The sequence below is a fragment of the Bos indicus x Bos taurus genome, chromosome 7 (genome assembly GCF_003369695.1).
Source record: "Bos indicus x Bos taurus breed Angus x Brahman F1 hybrid chromosome 7, Bos_hybrid_MaternalHap_v2.0, whole genome shotgun sequence".
In the NCBI taxonomy this organism is placed as follows: domain Eukaryota; kingdom Metazoa; phylum Chordata; class Mammalia; order Artiodactyla; family Bovidae; genus Bos; species Bos indicus x Bos taurus.
The window spans coordinates 60,159,421-60,179,954 of record NC_040082.1 but is presented as its reverse complement, the minus strand read 5'-3'; the positions used below and the strand labels follow the sequence as shown (position 1 = coordinate 60,179,954).

The following is a 20,534-nucleotide window of genomic DNA, read 5'->3' as shown; positions in this document are numbered from 1 at the left end:
AAACTTAGAGTGGAAATTGTAGCCATTAAATACAGGTTTAATGATCTTTGCTTATATATAATCTTGTGATATATATATATATATAATGCACCATTTGTATACAGGTTTAATTACCTGATCCAAATGGAATCTACCAAGAGCAGCAGGAATGTCCTACCTTTGACAAGGACAGAATACTCCAATTTCAGTCATTGCACCTGTCAAAAGTTGGACCAATTCCTATTTGCTCAGTTTTGCCAGGTTTGTTAAATCACTCTGATCAGCTACTTCTTGGCAACTGCCAAGTCTGTTCTTTTTATGTATGCCTCCCCCTCCACTTGTATCTGGAAGACACCAGTTTATGCTCTTTGTGTGCACTTAATCTGCTCTGGGATAAAAACCTGTGGAAAGGAATTGGAGTTTAAATGGTCGCTCAGTTCAGTCACTCAGTCATGTCTGACTCCTTGTGACCCCGTGAATCGAAGCACGCCAGGCCTCCCTGTCCATCACCAACTCCCAGAGTTCACTCAGACTCAACGTCCATCGAGTCGGTGATGCCATCCAGCCATTTCATCCTCTGTCGTCCCCTTCTCCTGCCCCCAATCCCTCCTAGCATCAGAGTCTCTTTGAATGAGTCAACTCTTCGCATAAGGTGGCTAAAGTACTGGAGTTTCAGCTTCAACATCAGTCCTTCCAATGAACACCCAGGACTGATCTTTAGAATGGACTGGTTGGATCTCCTTGCAGTCCAAGGGACTCTCAAGAGTCTTCTCCAACACCACAGTTCAAAAGCATCAATTCTTCAGCGTTCAGCTTTCTTCACAGTCCAATTCTCACATCCATATATGACCACTGGAAAAGTCATAGCCTTGACCATTAGTAGACGATAAAAACTAGTGAAAACCTAACTCATTTTCCTAATTGTGGCTAATTCTGCTTACAAGCACAAGTTGTGTCTCTGATCCATTTCATCGTAAGTAGCTAAGCTGTGCAAAACGAGCAAGGTAGGGCTTGACGCTGCAAAAGAGGAATTTCCTCTGCCCTTATATTCTGCACATCTGTAGGTGCATATCACCCTTAAAAAAAAAAAAAAACCTTGCCTATTTATACTTAAAACTTTCTACAAATTTGACCCTTATAAGTCAGGCCAACTTTTGTTTTCATACATAGAATATACTATCCTAGCCATTTTTAAATAACATCTTACTCTGTTAACCATAATTCATTTAACCAATTCCCTATTGATAGGAAATTTTGACTTTTCCATTTTGACTTAACTATAAATATCCATATCTTTACATCTTTCCAATTTCATCTGTACATGGAGTGTTTGAGACAGAAGATTCACACATTTTTACATTTGATGAAAACAGTGAGAGCCTGTTCATAACCATCCTGTGCCTTCATAACCATCCTCCTGATTCCTGCATCCTACTTCACCTTCCATCTCAAGTTAGAATTGTTGCCTGAACAATACATGAATTGCTGTAGCGTTTTAAAATTCTGGACCTCTGATGATTCCATTGCAGTGTCTTATCACTGGCAAACTTTAATAGCCTGCCTGCCTTGCGACACTTTTCCTATCAGACCATCACCACCATCCAGACAGCATCTACAGATTATAAACTTATGGTTTTATACTCTTATCTGTTCATGCCTCTTCTAGCCTTGAGTTGATAAATTACCTTCCAGGTTCCTTGAATTAATCATACTCCATAAACCATAAGTTTTATAAACTTAATAAACTTATAACTCCCTAAGTTTTATAAACTTAATAAACTCCATAGACAGTTAAACACCGTCTTCCTCCCCAGAGCTGTTTGTTCAGCAGCCAAGAAAGCCAAGCTCTTTTTCCCTGCTTTAGGATTGTTGAGTCACTAAGTCACGTTCAACTCTGCTGCTCCATGGGCTGCAGCACAGGAGGCTCCCCTGCCCTCCGCTACCTCCCGAAGTTTGCTCAAATTCATGAACAATGATGCTGTCTACCCATCTCATCTGCTGCAACCCCGTTTTGCCTTCTTTCATTTCCAGCGTTGGGTTATATTCCTGAGTCAGCTCCTCCCATTAGGTGGCCAAAGTATTGGAGCTTCAGCCTCAGCATCAGTCCTTCCAATTAAAATTCAGGGTTGATTTTCCTTAGGATTGACTGCCTTGATCTTGCAGTCCAAGGGACTCTCAAGAGTCTTCTCCAGCACCACAGTTTTAAAGTATCAATTCTTCAGCACTTAGCCTTTATGGTCCAAATCTCATGTCCATATGAGACTACTGGAAAAATCATAGTTTGACTATATGGACCTTTGTCAGCAAAGTGATGTCTCTGCTTTTTAATATGATGTCTAGGTTTGTAATAGCTTCCAAAGAGCAAGCATCTTTTTTAATTTCATGGCTACAGTCACCTACAGTGATTTTTGAGCCCAAGAAAATATGTCACTGCTTCCACATTTTCCCCTTCTATCTGCCATGAAGTGATGGGACCTGGAGGCCATAATGTTAGTTTGGTTTTTGTTTTTAATTTATTGTGACTGCAAGGTGTCTTAGTGGGGGCATTTGGAATCTAGTTGCCTGACTAGGGAACAAACTTGGGCCCTCTCCATTGGGAGCATGAAGTCCCAGCCACTGGACTACAAGGAAGTCCCTGATCTTAGTTTTTTTTAATGTTGAGTTTCAAGCCAGCTTTTTCACTCTTTCTCCTTCATCAAGAGGCTCTTTAGTTCCTTTGCACTTTCTGCCATTAGAGTGGTATTACATGCATATCTGAGGTTACTGATATTTCTCCTCAGTAACCTCCAAGATTTTGGTTTTGTTTTTTCTTTTTTATTATTTCTCGCAGCAGTGTTGATTCCAGCTTGTGATTCATCCAGCCCAGCATTTTGCATGATGTTCTCTGCACATAAGTTAAATAAGCAGGTTGACAATATACAACCTTGTTCTCCTTTGCTTTCAAACCAGTCTTTCCCTGTCTGGCTCTATTAATGTTGCTTCTTGACTAGCACACAGGTTTCTCAGGAGACAGGTAAGGTGGTCTGGTACTCCCCTCTCTAAGAATTTTCCACAGTTTGTTGTGATCCACACAGAGACTTTAGTCAGTTTAGGATACATATTTGCAAATGTGGCCAATGTGGTTGACTGAGGAGTAACCACATTTTATTTCTTTGGAGCTTTGGGCTGACTCAAAGATTTTTAATGAATGAAATGGCCCTAGAGAGAAGCCCTGTCAGATTCAGGACTCCATGGAGGGAGATTTTTATTTTTGTCTTCAGTTTTAGCAGAAAAGCTTGATTTTTTAAGATTCAAGGTTTACAAGAGAATAAAAAGATAAATCTCAGTCCCTCATTTTACTTCCCTAGGGGGAAGAAAGTTTTCTTGTGTCCCCTTTCAAATATATATTCGGAGATTTTTTTACACATACTATACACTGTACCTTGATTAGTATCACTAAAAACATACGTAAGACTTGCCAATGGGGAAGCAAGGAAGCATAGATAAATGTATGGCGGGCAGCGCATCCGAGATCATGGAGGAGGAAATTATTGGACCCTTAACTCACCCTTCAGTCTTCCCTCTGAACAGACTATTTCCTTTGTAACTTCGAAAGGGGGCTATAGATCTCAATTCCCAGCTCACATTGAGTTCACCATTGTGGTTGAAAAAGCCTGATTGGCCAAGGGTACGTTCACGTTTTCATGCTATGTCTGGATAGTGGTGGTAAGATCTGGGTTCGAAAAGGGTGTACCTGGACGTGTATGAGTGCAGGTGCTTGTGTAATAAGCCTCAGTGAATTTGTCTTAGTTTATTATTTCTGTGTTATGTTTTCTATGTCAGGATCTGTGGATATGATTTGGTACGTGTCACTCATAGTGTGACGCTGTATATCACGTTTGATGTGTGTCTGGCTGTGTGACTGCACTCTCGTTATCTAGATGTTCCTATTTGATGTCAGTGTGTTTGAGGTAACTGTTGCGGTGTGTAATAGTCCACGTCTGTGTATCTTGTCTGTGACTCCTTCCTACCTCCCCCACTCACTGCATCCCATCATTCTTGAAGAATGGGCGCGTGTGGGGACACTGGCCCAGCTCCACTCCAGTTTTCCTAAGAAAACGTGACAGCACTCCCAGCGTTCCCCGCGGTCACAAGGGTACGGAGGAAAGGCCTTTGCGCATGCACACGTGTGCAGCTTGGGCGACAAGAACTTTGTGGTGGGGAGGCGGGGGTTGGGGGGGGGGGGGTCTCCCTTTGCCTCTCGTGCGCTCTCTGGTGGCCTCGGAGGGCAGCGCAGACAGAACGAGAGGCGGGGCCGGCGGCAGCGGCGGAAGTGAAGTCACTTCCGGGCTGGGGTGTTTGTTTGGACTGGAGAAGGGAGGCTGCGGGCGAAGCGCGCGTCGAGCGGGGGAGCGGCGCTGCTTGTGGAGATCCGCGGAGGCCGACCGGATTCGTTGGCTGCCGTCCCCGCTGCCGTGCACTGGGTGAGGGGTTCCCTCGGGCGGAGCGGCGAGAAGGGTGCGGCGGCCCCGGCGGTCGAGGGACAGCACCTCGGCGACGGCTGAGGGGCCTAGAGGGTCCCCTGGGTCGTTGGCCCCCAAGCCCGTATGGCCCCCGTTGTTCCTTGCCTCTTCCAGTTGAGTCTGAGAGATGATCTTGGACCGACTTAGTCTCTTTCTTTGAGAAATGGCCGTCGCTTTTTTTTCTCATTGTCATTATTATTTATGATTTGGATCCCGCAGCTCTCTATCCGGGTCCTCGGTGGCGCGCGATGGTTGCCGGGATAGCACTTTCTCGCGAGCCCCCACCCCCACCCCAGTCCCTTCACCCCCGCCTCCGGTACCCTTTTCCCCTGCTCCCCGCTGCCGCCTCGGCAACAAAGCTCATTGTTTCTCCCCACTTTACGCCTGCGCGTCGCCACGCGCTGCCGCTACTTGCTGCGCTTGCGCGCTCCTCCTGAGGCTAGGGTGGGGGAAGAGAGAGGGGCGGAGGGACTGGCGGGTTGCCTTGCGTACTAGTAGAGCGTTTTGTAACCGTCCGCGAGCCTGTACCTTTCTGATCTGTTTTCTCCGGTTTCTTCGACATCCCCTACCCCTTAATTTTAGTTACATTGTATTCCGTGCTCGGGTTAGGAGGTCCTTTGGAGTACTGGCAACTCCTACTCCAGGACTGTTTTGAACTAGTTGGAACTTTTAAGGGCTTAGCCAATTCACGTTTTTCAATTTTGGTTCTTGCACTTTTTAGTTTCTCTGTACTATGCTTATTCTCTCGCACCATCAAAAATATATAGCTTGTGTTCAAGTTACTTGTTTCAAAACATTTGTTGAAGCAGCCAGCATTGATATTTTCTGTAACTGCAAAAAGGGACCTTTACTGCTTCTTTTGTTGTCTTATTTTCCCTGATTTTGCAACGCCATCATCTCACAGAAACCACAAACTCTAGAAAGAATTTGGCATCCAGTGTGCCGTGGGAGAAGGTCTAACAGCTGACAGCTTTTGACATTTCAGCAGAAGACAAATTCCCATTTTGCATGTGCTGGCTAATCTTGTCTAATTAACCTGGTGGTATGATTTTTCACAGTTTGCGTTTTAGCAGTTGGTCAGGTGTTAGTTTGAGTTTTCTTTAAATAGCCTTTGAAATTTCATGGGCTGCAGGTTATGTATGCAAATAAATTCTCTAAGGGTTTTAATGAGATTCCTAGTGTTTGCTGTTTTGTGTTTCTGTTCCGGTCTGTGAGAGGATATTTTGAGCAAATTACGCTGTTTATACCACTTGTTAATTGTGAACTTGTTCAGAACTTCATTTTTTCTAACAAGTAGGTGTCTTTGACCAAAAAAAAAAAGGTAACTCTCCCAGAAGTGTAGCCTGCTTGTCTGTTTCTTTATGGGTTGGAAGGTGATTTTCATATTTATTTTAACTTGTGAAATAAGCAGGAAGAGAAGCTTGTCCTGCCCGTTTTGAAAGCAGTAGAAACTTGAGAGATTCTTTTATTAGGCACACACTTCTATAGCCCTTAGTAATGGAAGGCATTGTTCAAAGTACTTTTACAAGTATTTACTCTTCAGTGTCTTTAGGCAGCAAGTACTACTGTAAAATGAAGATTATAAATGAAAGAGAGATGTGGAGTAACTTGCCCAATGTTACACAACTAATAAGAGCTGGAATTCAAATCCAAGCGGAGATTATGTGCTCTTAACCTCTGTAGCATGCTGCCTGTGATTTAGTAACATATTCAGAGTCCTCTGGTGGTTAATGGCATATCTGGGATTTGAACCCAATCCAAAATGAAAGTTATCCAAGTTGTCTTGGTGATCTGGATCACCCTGTTGCACAGATACATTAAGATTTCACGTATGATACAGCCTGAGATTCACTATCAGTAACTCAGTCTTTTTTCTTAATTTCCTCATTGTTCATAGTGGTGCTGTCCAGTAAGATAGCTACTGAGCACATGTCTGTTGAGCACTTGCAATGTAGTAAGTGCAACCGAAGAACTAAAATTTTGATTGTATGGAATTAAAATTGTTCAGTCACTAAGTTGTGTCTGACTCTTTGATCCCATGGACTGACTGCAGCACCCCTGACCTCCCTGTCCTTTACCATCTTCTGGAGTTTGCCCAGGTTCATGTCCATTGAATCTGTGATGCCATCCAACCATCTCATCCTCTGCCACCCTCTTCTTTTGCCTTAAAATAATTTAAATTTAAATAGCAACAAGTATCTGGTGGCTACCAAGTTGGATAGTGTGAATTTATTTGAACTGACTCTGCTTCTTTTATGTATCAGTTTTTATAAATAAGGATGGTATTTCTGATGCACTTCGAGCTTTTTTCAGCCGTGTTGTACCATCCTTTTTCTTACCTCATAACGTAGTTACACTATAATTGAGATCAGGGTTATAGTCTTTGGGATTTTTCTGTGACATTGTTTCACTCCTACAAGTGGTTGGACCTGTTGTTTTTATCTTATAGCTTGCCCTAGCAATCTTAATTGTTCTACATGTTTAGTAATACTGTTAACTGCTAGGTTGTTTGCCTAGGTACTCTTATTATTATCAATTTTACAGATAGGGAACCTGAAACAGATTAAATAACCTGCCCACTGTCACATATCTAGAAAGGCAGCCTGGTTCCAGAGCCCATGCTTTTAATCATTATTTTATACTGCCAAACATTAAACAAAAAATTCCGTCCTGCTCAGACTTCTGAATTAAATATAGAAGCTGTTGCAGAAATTTCTATATTTTCTCTCACTAACTAAAATACATATGTATACAATATATGTGTGTTTAAACAACAAATAACTTTAAAGGGCCTACAGTAGTTCAAAGTAGAGTCCAGTGGAATAAGAAAAGGTGGTAAGTCTGTGGAGTCAGTTTCTTTTTGATTTTTTGTGGGGGTTCTGGTGGCACCACTCGGCTTGTGGGATCTTAGTTCTGCCACCAGGGATTGATCCCTGATTCCTGGCAGTGGAAGCCCAGAGTTGTAACCATTGGACCACCAGGAAATTCCTTGTGGAGTCAGTTTAATGAAAGAAGCAGAGAGAGAATTCTGTTTGAATTTTAATGAGAATTTTTTTAAGAGTTAATGTTTTTATTTTTTATTCCAGTTTTATTGAGATATAATTGAAATATAGCATTGTATAAGTTTAAGGTATATAGTATAATGATTTTATTTACATACATCATGAAGTGGTTAATGACAATTCTTAAGAGATGAAAAAGGGGGAAACTTTCTAAAACTTAAAAGATTTATTTTCATATTTTAAAATTTTGTAGCGACTATAAATGTATGGACACTGCTGGAAACCAATAAATGGCAAAAAATAGCTGAGGAAAAGAGTTTGTAGATTTAAAGTGCCAGATATCAGGAAAAAAACTGCTCTTAACCTAACCAAAATCTGGTGAAATTTCTTTCTTTTTTAGCAGCTCTTACTGAGCTATAGTTCGCATACCATGCAGTTCACCCATTTAAAGTATATAGTAGTCTTTAGTATATTACCAGAGTTGTACTTCCATCAAATGAGGACATTTTCATTACCTCAAAAAGAAATCTTATGCCCATGATCTGTCATACAATATGTGTTCCTTTGTGACTGACTTCTTTGATTTAGCATGATGTTTTCAGTATTCATCCATCTATCAGCTGGTGGACCTTTGGGTTGTATCTCTACTGCTATGAACATTTTGCCTGTGTAAGTTTTTATGTAGATACATATTTTCATTTCTCTTGGGAATATACCCAGGAGTGGAATTGCTGGGTTATATGGTAATTCCGTGTTTAATCTTTTGGGGAGCTACCAGACTGTTTTCCATTTTAAATTTCCCATTGGCAGCGAATGAGGGTTCCAATTTTTCCATATTTTCACTAATATAAAGTATTATCTCATGGTTTTGATTTGCATTTTCCACATAGTTAAGGATGTTGAGCATCTTTTCATGTGTTTTTTGGCCTTTGGAGAACTTTGCAGATGTTTTGCCCATTTTTAAATTGGTTGGTTGGTCTTTTATTGTTGAGTTGTAATAGGTCTTTATTCCAAATAAAATTCCCTTATCAGATATTATTTGCCTCTGTTTCTTTTCTACCTTTCCAGAGATTCTATGCATTTGCAAATTGTGAACACACACACACCCCCCTCACACTCACTGTGTTCTGCAAATTGTAGAGCTGGAGTTTTTTTTCCTTATGATAAATCCCGTGTCAGCCTTATCAAGGAAAAGAGGGATATAGTCAAATGAGCTATGAAATAGGAGAAATTCGTTTCTGTTGTAACAAAATTCAAATTCTGGAGAAATGAGATTTTAGTGAAATAAAAATTACTGTGGTTAACCAGAGAGGTTTGTTATTCAGTTGCTAAGTCATGTCTAGCTCTTTGCGACCCCATGGACTGCAGCACTCTAGGCTTCCATGTCCTTCATTCTCTTCTGGAGTTTGCTGAAATCCATGTCCATTGAGTCATTGATGCTATCTCACCATCTCATCCTCTGTTACCCTCTTCTCCTTTTGCCTTCAGTCTTTCCCAGCATGAGGGTCTTTTCCAGTGAGTCAGCTCTTCGCATCAGATGGCCAAAGTATTGAAACTTCAGCTTCAGTCCTTCCAATGAATATTCAGGGTTTATTCCGTTTAGGATTGAATGGCTTGAACCAAGGGACTTGCAAGAGTCTCCTGCAACACCACAGATTGAAATCATCAGTTCTTCAGCGTTAGCCTTCTTTATGTCCAACTCTCACGTCCATACATGCAGAAAACCTGAATAGACCTATCAAAACGAGAAAATTAAAGGTTGTTAATAATACCAAGCCCTTATAATTTTAGATTCATTTGTCTTTGGGGATCCCATAATTCTTCTTATTGAAATGATTCCTGAATATAAGGATGGAAAAATTCCTAGTTCATTTTTTTGAAAACTATATTTTATGTAGCGTTCTCACAGTCTGGGTTTGCAGTTATTTTCTTTTGGAACTTGATACTTGTCACTCTGCCATCTATATTGTTTGAACCCTCTTGTATTTTTTATCTTTTTGCTGTTTTCTGGATACTTTCTTTTATCTTCAGTTCTATTGTATAGATCTAGTCTGCTGCCAAACCCATTATATTTTTGTTTATGTTGTGGTTTTTATATATCATCATTTGGCTGTTTTCCAAATCTATTGTGTGCACTTTTTATATTTAGCTGTTTTCTTTTTTTTTTGTTTGTTTTCTGAATATATTTTCAAGCTTGATAGGTAATGATCATTTTGCCACATGAGTGGCAACATGCTACATGAGTTTTGATTATGCTTTCTGTAAATTGCACTGCTTCTTGCTTGTCGTATCTTTTTTTTTTTTTTTTTTGCCTTTTGAATTTGGTTATCTTTCATTTTGAACTCTTCATTGGCCTTAAAGATTAATTTTTTGAGGTTCTTGGACTTCCCTGGTGGCTCAGATGGTAAAACATCTGTCTACAATGTGGAAGACCTGGGTTCAAGTCCTGGGTTGGGAAGATCCCCTGGAGAAGGAAATGGCAATCCACTCCAGTACTATTGCCTGGAAAATCCCATGGACAGAGGAGCCTGGTAGGCTACAGTCCATTGGGTCGCAAAGAGTCGGACACGACTGAGTGACTTCACCGAAGGCCTCGAATGAAGATGCCTTCCTCTCAAAGAATTTTACATTTGCTTTTGCCAGGCTCTGGCACCAGTCAAGGGCCACTTTATACTCAGTTCATGACTTGGGATGTTCTGGACTTCCCAGGTGATGAGAATTTATTCCTCCTATCCATAAGAGGTCCAGCCATAGTCACGGTATCTGAGTTCCCTTCCACCGTTCCCTTTTGATTAGCTTGGTGGGGAGTGGGAGTCGTTTTTGGTTCAACCTTAACCTGAGTATATAGCCCTTTGGGGTCCCAGCTTAGAGCGGGAGGATCTCCTGTTCCATCTTTCCTATATGCCTTTTGCCCCTTGAAGCATCCAAGGTCGATTCAAAGAAGCCTAATGGACAGAAAGAAGCCCTCAGTGCAGAGGCAGCCTCAGTGTTTAAAGTTCCACTTTGTTCTTTGAATTCCCACTTTACTTACTTTTCAGCACTTTTGAGTGTTTCTTTAGGAATATGTTATCTAACACTTATAGTGAGAAGACTATAAATAGTCTACCACTATTGGTAAAAAGTTCTGATTCATTTATGCTTTAAGGAATTAAAATAGTTTCAAGTAAATGGATATGCCATCTTCCTGGCCAGAGGGCTTAACATAAAAACATGATCCTGATTAAACTGCAAATTTTTAGTAAAATTCCCATCAGACTGTTATTGACAACTTTAAAATTGATACAAAGATGAAAGTGCAAGATTCCCCTCTTCCCCAAGAAAGTTGCTAAGGGATTTGTGATACTAGATATTCAAACTTACTGAAAGGCTGCTCTATTCAAAACAGTATGATACTGTGCTGAAATATTTGAAGATGAAAGGTCATGATGAAAGGCCTGCAACATAGCAGATGGTTAAGCCAAAAAAAATTGTATAGAGAAAACAACTGTGGCAAAAAGCTAATAGTTGATGAATCTAGATGAAAGGTACAAGTGTTCATGATACTATTATTTTATTATGACTTTTTTGTAAGTTTAAAATTCTTAAACAATAAAAGTTGGGGATAAAACAGTATACAATATACCATCACAGAGCAAGGAAACAGTATAGTAGGAGTTTGATCATGATAAACCTGAGGAACAAGCTTTCATTTCAATAATGATGAATATAGATCTTTTACATCATACTCAAAGTAGTGCTCACATGAGTTAAAGATTTAGAGGACTTCCCTGGTGGTCCAGTGTCTAAGACTCCATGCTCCCAGTACATGGAGCCTGGGTTCAATCCCTGGTCAGGGAAATAGGTTCCACATGCTGCAACTAAAGATCCCATGTGCCACGACTAAGGAATGCCCAGTAAGCTAAATAAATATGCAAAAATATATTTAAAAAAATAATAGGAATAGTTGGGTTTTGGTGTTTTTTTGTTTTTTTGTTTTTTTTAAGGTTTCACTATAAAAAAGAAACTATAAAAATACTGAGAGAAAATAAAGGAAATAAAACCTCAAGATAGGGAAAGACTTCCTAAACAAGATGAACATATCCTGGCAGCTGTAGAGGAAAACAGTGAGATTCTTTTATGCCCACCTGTTTGCAAAAGTAAAATGCTATGTTGATTATATACAGAGCTGTTGAGGATGCAGAGAAATGGGAGCACCCAGCTTATTATAGGAATGTACATTACCATAATATTTTTGGCATATAATCTGTCTTTTAAAGCTACAAATGCACATGGCCTTTGACCCAGTTATTCTCACTTATCAGAATGTATCCTACAGAAAACACAACTAGAAAAGGATGTGTGTACAAGGGTGATCAAAGCAGGATTATTTGTATTGAAAAAACTGGAAATGGTAAATTGCATCAGAGAAGAAATGGTTGAATAATTGCTGCTGTATCCATTTAAAAAATTAAGTATACTTGTGTACATTGACTAGTAAGGATCTTTCATGTGATATATTTAGTTTAGCATGATTCTATTAAAATACATAAATTCTTTATGTGTGTCTCTATAAGCAAAAAAATATGAAAGGACATATACTAAGCTGTTAAAATTGACTACCTCTGGGTAAGATTGAAGATGGAAAGGAAAAAACTTCCTTAAGACCTGTTTAAGTAGGGCCTACTTTGTACATAAACAGTTTTTTTTTACTTTAATGCTTCCTTTTCCAACAAAATTTCCTAACTATATGCAAAGACAAATTATCCAGAATTTTTCAAATGATTACTTTGATACATTGTTGTTTTACCATTTTGTGATTTTTGTTTAGGAAAATCTTATTAGATGTATTCTTACAACTACTAGATTTTTAGTATTAGTAATTTAATATTGCTTGTTCTGAATTAGTATTACTGTGTTGTTTTAGAAATCCTTTTATGAGATTAAGGCTAAAGATTAAAAATTTTGAATTACATTTTGTGATAATTTTAGGATTTTAAATAATAAAAACATGTTTTTTGAAGCCATAGATGTTCTTTGAAGCAAGTATGAACATTAAAAATTGGGGCAAGGGGATTATGGGTTTTCTCTGTTCGTTTCTGCCCATTTTTAAGTGGTTTCCATTAAATCATGAACGAAGACAAGACAGCAACAGATTGTTATGGTTTACTTCTCAGATTTTTTTTTTTTAAACTGTATTTGTCAAGTCATTACATACGTTGTGTCCTCAAACATCACTGAAGCAAATTAGGTGCTTCTGTTTTGTTTTCAGGAGTTCCTGTTTAAGTTTTTGTTGGTTTTGTTCTAAGCCACAAGAGACTAATATATATAGATTTGAGCTCACTGACTTGAAGCTGCTGCTTTTGGACTGCCTCTGAATAAGATGATGATACATCTCAGCAGTACACCTTACACTATATATTTTTTTTGGTGGTTTTTCCTAGTGGTTACCCTGGACATGACAAATAACACCTTAGTTTGTAACTCATGTGGACTAATGCTTCTTTAGTTTGCTGTAGAGAAAAAGAGGAGTTATAAAGCAAGAAATCTATTAGTGACTTTTGTATTTACTGTATAATTATCATTGTTTATTTCTTCCAGTGAATTCAAGTTAATGCTGGTATTCTTTTTATTTCAATGTGAAGGAGTCAGTTAGCTCTCCTTATAAGACAGGTATATTGGTAATGAACTCTCACTTTTTTACTTATCTGGGAATGTCTTAGTTTCCCTCCCCGCCCCTTTTATCCTTTCATATGTATTGTCCTGTTTTCTGGCTTCTAGTTTCTGATGTGAAATCATCTATTAATCTTGTTGTTTTGAAGATGCTTTTTTGGTCTTTGACTTTCAATAACTTGATTACAATGTGTCCATGTGGATTGCTTTGGGTTTATTCTACTTGGGAATTCCTTGAGCTGCTTGATAGGTTTCATCAAGTTGGAGGAGTTAGGGGCCAATTAGTCTTCACTCTTTCTCTTCTTCTGGGTCTCCCATTATGCATATATTGGTACATGTAATGGTATCCTACTGATCTCTGAGGTCTGTTCATTTTTAAATCTTCCATTATTTTTTATGTTTTTCAGACTAAATAATCTTAATTGATTTACCAAGTTTACTGATTCTTTCCCCAGTCAAACCTGCTGCTGTATGCTGAGGCACACCTTTAACACTTGAGCACTTTACAGCTCTTTCTTAACCTTTTTATGTGCAGAGCCTGAAGCTTGAATAATCTTGTCAGGTCTTTTCTGAGTGTGCTGCCAGCACTGGGCATGCCTGTGGCCTCTTAGGTTTCCCAGAATATGTAGGAGCTTTTCAAAGCCTTTATTCCCAAAGCATCTCCTTCACCAGCCTTTCTTCCTTTCCTTTTTGCCCCAACTGTTATTCTTTGCTGGCACTGGCTACTATATTTGCCTTTAACTGTTTTTGACAAATGCCAATTTAAAATAATAAATTTTACGGTATTTGAACTATATACTCAGTTTTTTTAAGACAGCAAAACACGTGTGTGTTAATCATTCAGTCATGTCCAACTCTTTGCAACCCCATGGACTGTAGGCCACCAAGCTCCTCTGTCCTTGGAATTCTCCAGGCAAGAGTATTGGAATGGGTAGGCATTCCCTTCTCCAGGAGATCTTCCCGACCAGGGATCAAACCCAGGACTCCTGCATTGCAGGTGGATTCTTTACCATCTGAGCCACCAGGGAAGCCCCAAAACATACATAGGACATAATATAAAGTGTTTGGTCTAAGAAGAATCAACAGGTGATAGAAGAAAATTTAAAATCTGGTAACAATACCTTGTATTAAAACACCTTACACTCAGTAATTGTAGGTCTGTCAATGTTCTGAAAGTAAATGATCCTCACCCCTCTGGCTTTTCACTTGACTGGCTATAGCAGAAATCTGGTCAGCAGTTGTTTCTTCCTCAGCTATCTTAAGATGCAAGATTAGTGCCTGGGCTCCAGTTGATTTTACTGGTTCCAGTTAGGATTTGTTTCCCAAATATTGCTTGACAATGAAATTTTATTTACTGTCCTTAATATACTTTCAGTGGGATCTGTACCAAAGCCACAGGTTGTTTGATGAGGTGATAATGGGCAAAAAGCTGACCTAGAGACATGTCAGATGCAGGGCTTGGGCCCTTTTTGCTAAGCACTATTTATATTTTGTTACTGGTTGGCATCAAACAAGGAGGGAGGGGTTCCTTGAGATTCCCAGACTATAGAATTTGCTGATGCAGATTTTCATTGTTTACATAAACTTATGCTCATGAAATGTATGGAAAACACTTTTTTCTTTAAACAAATTTTTATTTATATATATATATACACACACACACACTATTATAGTCACTTGAATCATATTCAAAAACAAGTTAGTGGTATTTCTAGTACAGGTCTCACATATAATTGCTACTTAACTGTTCAGTTCTACTTGAATATTGAATGTCCTGTAATCTGCTAAACATGATTTTTATGTACTATTTTTAACTAAAAATATGTCATTTATTAATACTGTGGTCTTCTGAAAGGTAGGATGTAATGGGTATGAGCTGGGATAGGATACATGTTGGGAAAATAATGAAAAGCTGTTGTAAATTGAGATGTGTTTGAACATCGTTTAATGATCGGTTTGTGTGCAGTGTAAACAAAGTTCCATGAAGTTGCAAAGCAGAATTGACCTCCTTCTTTTCATAATATTTGAGTCTACTCTAAAGTGTAGTTTGTTTAAAAATGAGCATATAAATATTTGGTAGCCTGATATATAAGTAATTTACTTTAGAGGAACTGATTGCTGTTTAGTCAGAACTTGTTATCAAAATAAGAGGGTTTATTTAACCCAAGATTAATGATAAATAAAAATATCAAGGATATCTATCATCTGTTTTCTGTTGTGTCTTTTCACAGTGCTTCAGTTTCCTAATTCCAGTCATGTTTTCTTTCTACCCCACACTGTGTGTCTGTTCAGTAGTGTTCCGACCCTGTGACCTCATGGACTGTAGACTGCCAGGCTCCTCTGTTCCTGGAATAACTCTGGCAAGAATACTGGAGTGGGTTGCCATTTCCTCTTCCAGGGGATCTTCTCAACTCAGAATTCAAACCCGCAGCTCCCGCATTGCCCGGTGGAGTGGTTACCGCTGAGCCACCTGGGAAGCCCTCTACCCCACACCCTACCACATAAATCTCAGTCTGTCTCTGCCTTTTCTTTCATACACATACAACACTAAGGAAGGCAGAATTCTCAGTAATTCCTTTTTAAATTTTATTTATTGATTTATATTTGACTGTGCTGGGTCTTCATTGCTGGCAGGCTCTTCTCTAGTTGCGCCAGGCGGGGGCTGCTCTCTAGTTGCAGTGTGCCAGCTTCTCATTGCTGTGGTTTCTCTTGTTACAGAGCACGTGCTCAGTAGTTGTGGCGCATAGGCTTAATTGCTCTGCTACATGCGGGATCTTCCCAGATCAGGGATCAAACCTGTGTCTCCTGCATTGGCAGGCAGATTCTTAACCACTGAGCCACCAGGGAAGCCTTCTCAGTAATTCTTAATTCAGGACTTCCTAACAATGAAAAATGTTAGTGCCATGACACTATTGTCATTAGTATTCATTATTGGGGGAAATGCATATGTGCATCAGGATTGGGCCCACCCACCCCTACTGCTTAGAGACTTACATTCATATTATATGAAAAGCTGTTTTTTAGTACTTATGTCCTGTTAAGTTCATAAAATTAAGTTAAAATTAAGTTCATAAAATGAGTTTAAAGGGCCAGGCAACATACATAGAGCAAGTCTGTCCCTGAACCTTACCCAAAGAAGGAAAACTATTTCTAGTATATTTGGGGTTTTCTGTTTAGTTTGATTATGACAACTTTGGAGTAAGAAGACATTTTTAAAACTCTCATCTTCATATTAGGTATGCTGTTGCCTTCCTTTGGCATAAATCACACTAATGTTTGGATTTACATACAAGTCTCTCTTGCTTTACGTAAACACATTTTTTAGCAATTTCGGAGTTAATGAACTGGTAGACTTACTGTAGGGGCGTCCCAGGTTGTGCAGACAGAGAATCTGCCTGCACTGTCAGAGACGCAAGAGACATGGGGTCAGTCTCTGGGCTGGGAAGATCCCTTGGAGTAGGAAATAGCAACCCTTTCCACTATACTTTCCTGGGAAATTCCATAGACAGAGGAGCCTGGTGGGCTACAGTCCATGGGATCACAAAGAATCGGACACAACTTTTCGACTGGGTGTACACACACAGAATACTGTAGACTCTGGAACTTTAATGCTTCAAACTTTTAGCTTGCAATATATTAAAAGTTTGTTAGTTTTCACCTCCAGTCCCTAGGTTTTTTAATATCAATTTTCCAAACCATGGTGGTTTTATGAAACATAGAATATTCTATTTTTAACAAATTAGATGGTTTGGGGATTCAATTTAAATAATTGTTTGCCTTTGTTTACTGTTACTAGAATCTAGGCTATTCTCAGTTATTCCTTAGACATTAAAATCGTTTAGGAGAAAAATGAAGCTTTCCAAATGCTTGGTTTATCATGTGCATTAATGTATTAATATGCATCTCATACCTAACCATGATGGCTGGTAATAATAGATGCTCACTAAGAACTGAAAGAATAACTGGCTAAATTAACTGTATTGCTGTTTTAAGGTTAAAAACTACATCTGACGCCAACCATGAAAGATCCAAGTCGCAGCAGTACTAGCCCAAGCATCATCAATGAAGATGTGATAATTAACGGTCATTCTCATGAAGATGACAATCCATTTGCAGAGTACATGTGGATGGAAAATGAAGAGGAATTCAACAGACAAGTTAGTTTTGTGTATAAACATTCTTTTTTATTGTAGCCCGTGATAACCGTCAAATAATATAATTGTACTTGTCCCTGAAATGTGTTTTTCACCTGGTCCCTTATATATGAAATACATGGATTTATGTGCCACCACTTCTGTTTTATTTGGATGTTGATTACTACCAGGTTTAACTGCTCAATTGAAATAACCTTGGGAACTTTTTTCAGTGTCTGACCCCAAAAATTCTGATTCAGAAGAGCTTAGGGTGGGACCTGATAAACTTATTTTTTTTTTTTGACCGTCTCAGGTGGTTCCTGGGAGCAGTAAGGTTTGGAAACCACTACCTTAGACCAGTCAGATTGTCCTATTGTGGTGAAAGTCAAGAGAATCCAGAGTAGACAGGCACCAGTACCAAAGTACTGGTTTTCACCTAAGGTTCTTGTTCTGACCAGCCCCCAAATCTGACACCACTGTTCTACTTTAGAAAACTCTCATACGTTGTAGAGAAGTCTCATACATTGATAAATGTCTTTATTCCCATATTTCTTGTACCTGTTTTCATCTTTTGTCTTGTTTTTCCCTGATCCTGACTTTGGCCATCAGTAGCCAGTGTGATTTGACCATATCTAGTTTTATATATATATATATATTGGAGAAGGCAATGGCACCCCACTCCAGTACTCTTGCCTGGAACATCCCATGGACGGAGGAGCCTGGTAGGCTTCAGACCATGGGGTAGCGAAGAATCGGACACGACTGAGCGACTTCACTTTCACTTTTCCCTTTCATGCATTGGAGAAGGAAATGGCAACCCACTCCAGTGTTCTTGCCTGGAGAATCTCAGGGACGGGGGAGCCTGGTGGGCTGCTGTCTATGGGGTCGCACAGAGTTGGACACGACTGAAGCGACTTAGCAGCAGCAGCAGCAGTTATATATATTCAAGAGTATTAAAAAGGGTTAAGCAGTATGGTCTTCTATTTCAATGACAGTTAAGTTGCTGACCCTCTAAAGATAATTTTTCCAGTCATTTTTGGGTGGGTTTAGGGTTTGTATAGTTTTGGAAGTATCATAGGTAATTCTAATACCCAGTCCTGCATAAGAACACTTTTGTTACTTCTTCCCTGCCACCTTTAGTGGAAAGAAAGAATATTCTGCTCTGACAAGTAAGACATAGCAAAAATCTAAATATATCTTTCCAGGTCTTATGGAAAAGATTTTTTTTTTTACCTTAGCATAGAAGCAGACAAGGAAGGTATGACATTGTGATTTTTAATGGTTTAGTTCAAGATACTTTAAGCCTTTCCTAGTGATGTCATCTTACCAAGTATGCTATAAATTACCCTTTATTATAAATCCAGATAGAAGAGGAGTTATGGGAAGAAGAATTTATTGAACGCTGTTTCCAAGAAATGCTGGAAGAAGAGGAGGAACATGAGTGGTTTATTCCAGCTCGAGATCTCCCACAAACTATGGACCAAATTCAAGACCAGTTTAATGACCTTGTTATCAGTGATGGCTCTTCCCTGGAAGATCTTGTGGTAAAGAGTTATTTTTTCACTTTTTTAAAACCTAGTTGGTCTTTCTCATAAGTGGAAAAGTCAGCATCCATCTGTTTAAGAAGAGTTCTACGTCTCTTTCCCTTCAGAAATTCTACTGCTTCTTACTATGGAAGCAGAGGCCTCCTGGTCTCACTTATGATATGGAGTGACTTTTGGCAGCACTCTGGAGCTAGTCTGATTAATAGATTTCTGACTAATAGATTCCTTGACACTACTTTTAGTTATGACAACTACGATACCCTAGGATACGTAAATGTCTAAAAGCAGTCATTCAAAAGGGACAAGTATGTTCATGTGATTTGCCTGTGCAAAAGTAGCTAGACGGAGAGGTTTTGCTCTGTCTTAAATATTTGGTGAAATTACACATTTTTTCTGAAGGGTAAAATTCTGGAGATTTTTTTCCTAACCCAGGATTTTCATTGAGTTACTCTAACTCTGTTTGGAATTATGATTTAACAAAGACTTACAAACTCTTGGCAGAAAAGGAACACAAACCTATTTATATTTTTAGTTATTCCCAGTGTCTCATTGCTGATGGTTTATTTGTAGTAAAAAGTTTTTTCAGGAACTGTGATAACTAAGCATCAGTACTAAAGTAAAACCTGATGATCCTTTTGCTAAAATTAAGATAATTTAGCCAGAATGTTAAACTTTCTTTCCATATGGACAATCTCTAGTTGCTTCTGCAAGACGGTTCTCTGGAATATTCCCCTAGACTCTGAAGTCATTTTGTAATTGTCTTTTATTCACTGTGCAGTGATTTCCTAACCTGGTTGTACATCATAATGACCTATGAAGCATTAAAAACAGAAATTTTCTCAGGAACATGCCATCCATAGAATCAGTCATCTAGACATGCTAATTTTTATAAGCATTCCCAGAGGATACTGCCAGCCTGCCCTTTCAGACATTTGGAAACTGTTTTCCTAAAAGGCTGTATAGAGAACACTGAAATGTACATTGTGGTATAGCTTTTGTTGCAGTAAAGGACAGTAACCCAATTAGGCAGATATGTGATCTGAACAGTCTGTTGGGGTATACTTGCTTATGGCTGGATTAGTCACTCCACAAATAATCCTGATTCCTCTGAGGAGAAAAGCTCTTTGCTCTAATGTATAACTTTACCTGGACCCAGTATCATCCCACTGTCTAGAAACTGGTTTGTTTGACTCAGTCTGTTTGAGATTAACTCCTCCTAGTTATTTTGTATCTGCCCAAAGTTTAGATTAATTTCCCTTGAGAGATGAGAATCATTATGTTTAAATTATGAAACTTAAATTATTGCTCCAAAATGTTGTTTAATATGCTCTGGTCTTGAAGTAAGTAATGTTGAAGGCTCAGATTCAATCTAAAATCCTGCCAGCATCCCTACATTTCAGGCCCTGGAATCTGTCCTGGTTTCTTTTTGTCTTGATCAATTTGCATTCAAAAATGTGGTAGAGGAAAATTTCCAGCTGTTCCCTGTATGCTAACATATCTACTTAGGAAAGTAAAGATTTAGAAATACACAATGATGGTGGTACAAGCCTCTAAGGCTCTGAGAGGCTTTGGCCCATTCCTCCCCTAACTGATACAAAAACAGTCCCAGAGAGTGACTTATCCAGGCCTACATAAGAAGTTAGTTAGCAGAGCTGGGGTTCCAACTTAGATCTTCTGACTCCCCATGTAGTTTTCTTTTCCTGTTATATACCATGCTTCCTGTGG

At 39.1% G+C, this 20,534-nt stretch overlaps 2 protein-coding genes across 6 annotated transcripts in view; one reads left to right on the top strand and one right to left on the bottom strand.

The window, feature by feature from the left end:
* The first annotated feature begins 4,297 nt into the window (after positions 1–4,297).
* The window catches only part of PAIP2 (poly(A) binding protein interacting protein 2), a 17,652-nt gene continuing 1,415 nt past the window's right edge, over positions 4,298–20,534 (top strand). Inside the window, exons 1-3 of the mRNA XM_027546329.1 lie at positions 4,298–4,442; positions 17,126–17,289; positions 18,630–18,809. Coding sequence (XP_027402130.1) covers positions 17,152–17,289; positions 18,630–18,809 — 318 coding nt within the window. The 5' untranslated portion in view covers positions 4,298–4,442; positions 17,126–17,151. The remainder of the gene's footprint in view (positions 4,443–17,125; positions 17,290–18,629; positions 18,810–20,534) is intronic.
* SLC23A1 (solute carrier family 23 member 1) overlaps positions 19,803–20,534 on the bottom strand; it is a 17,502-nt gene continuing 16,770 nt past the window's right edge. For all 5 annotated transcript variants that reach the window (XM_027546322.1, XM_027546321.1, XM_027546320.1 and 2 more), the window contains one exon: positions 19,803–20,528. The gene's annotated coding sequence lies outside the window, so the exon portion shown is untranslated. The remainder of the gene's footprint in view (positions 20,529–20,534) is intronic.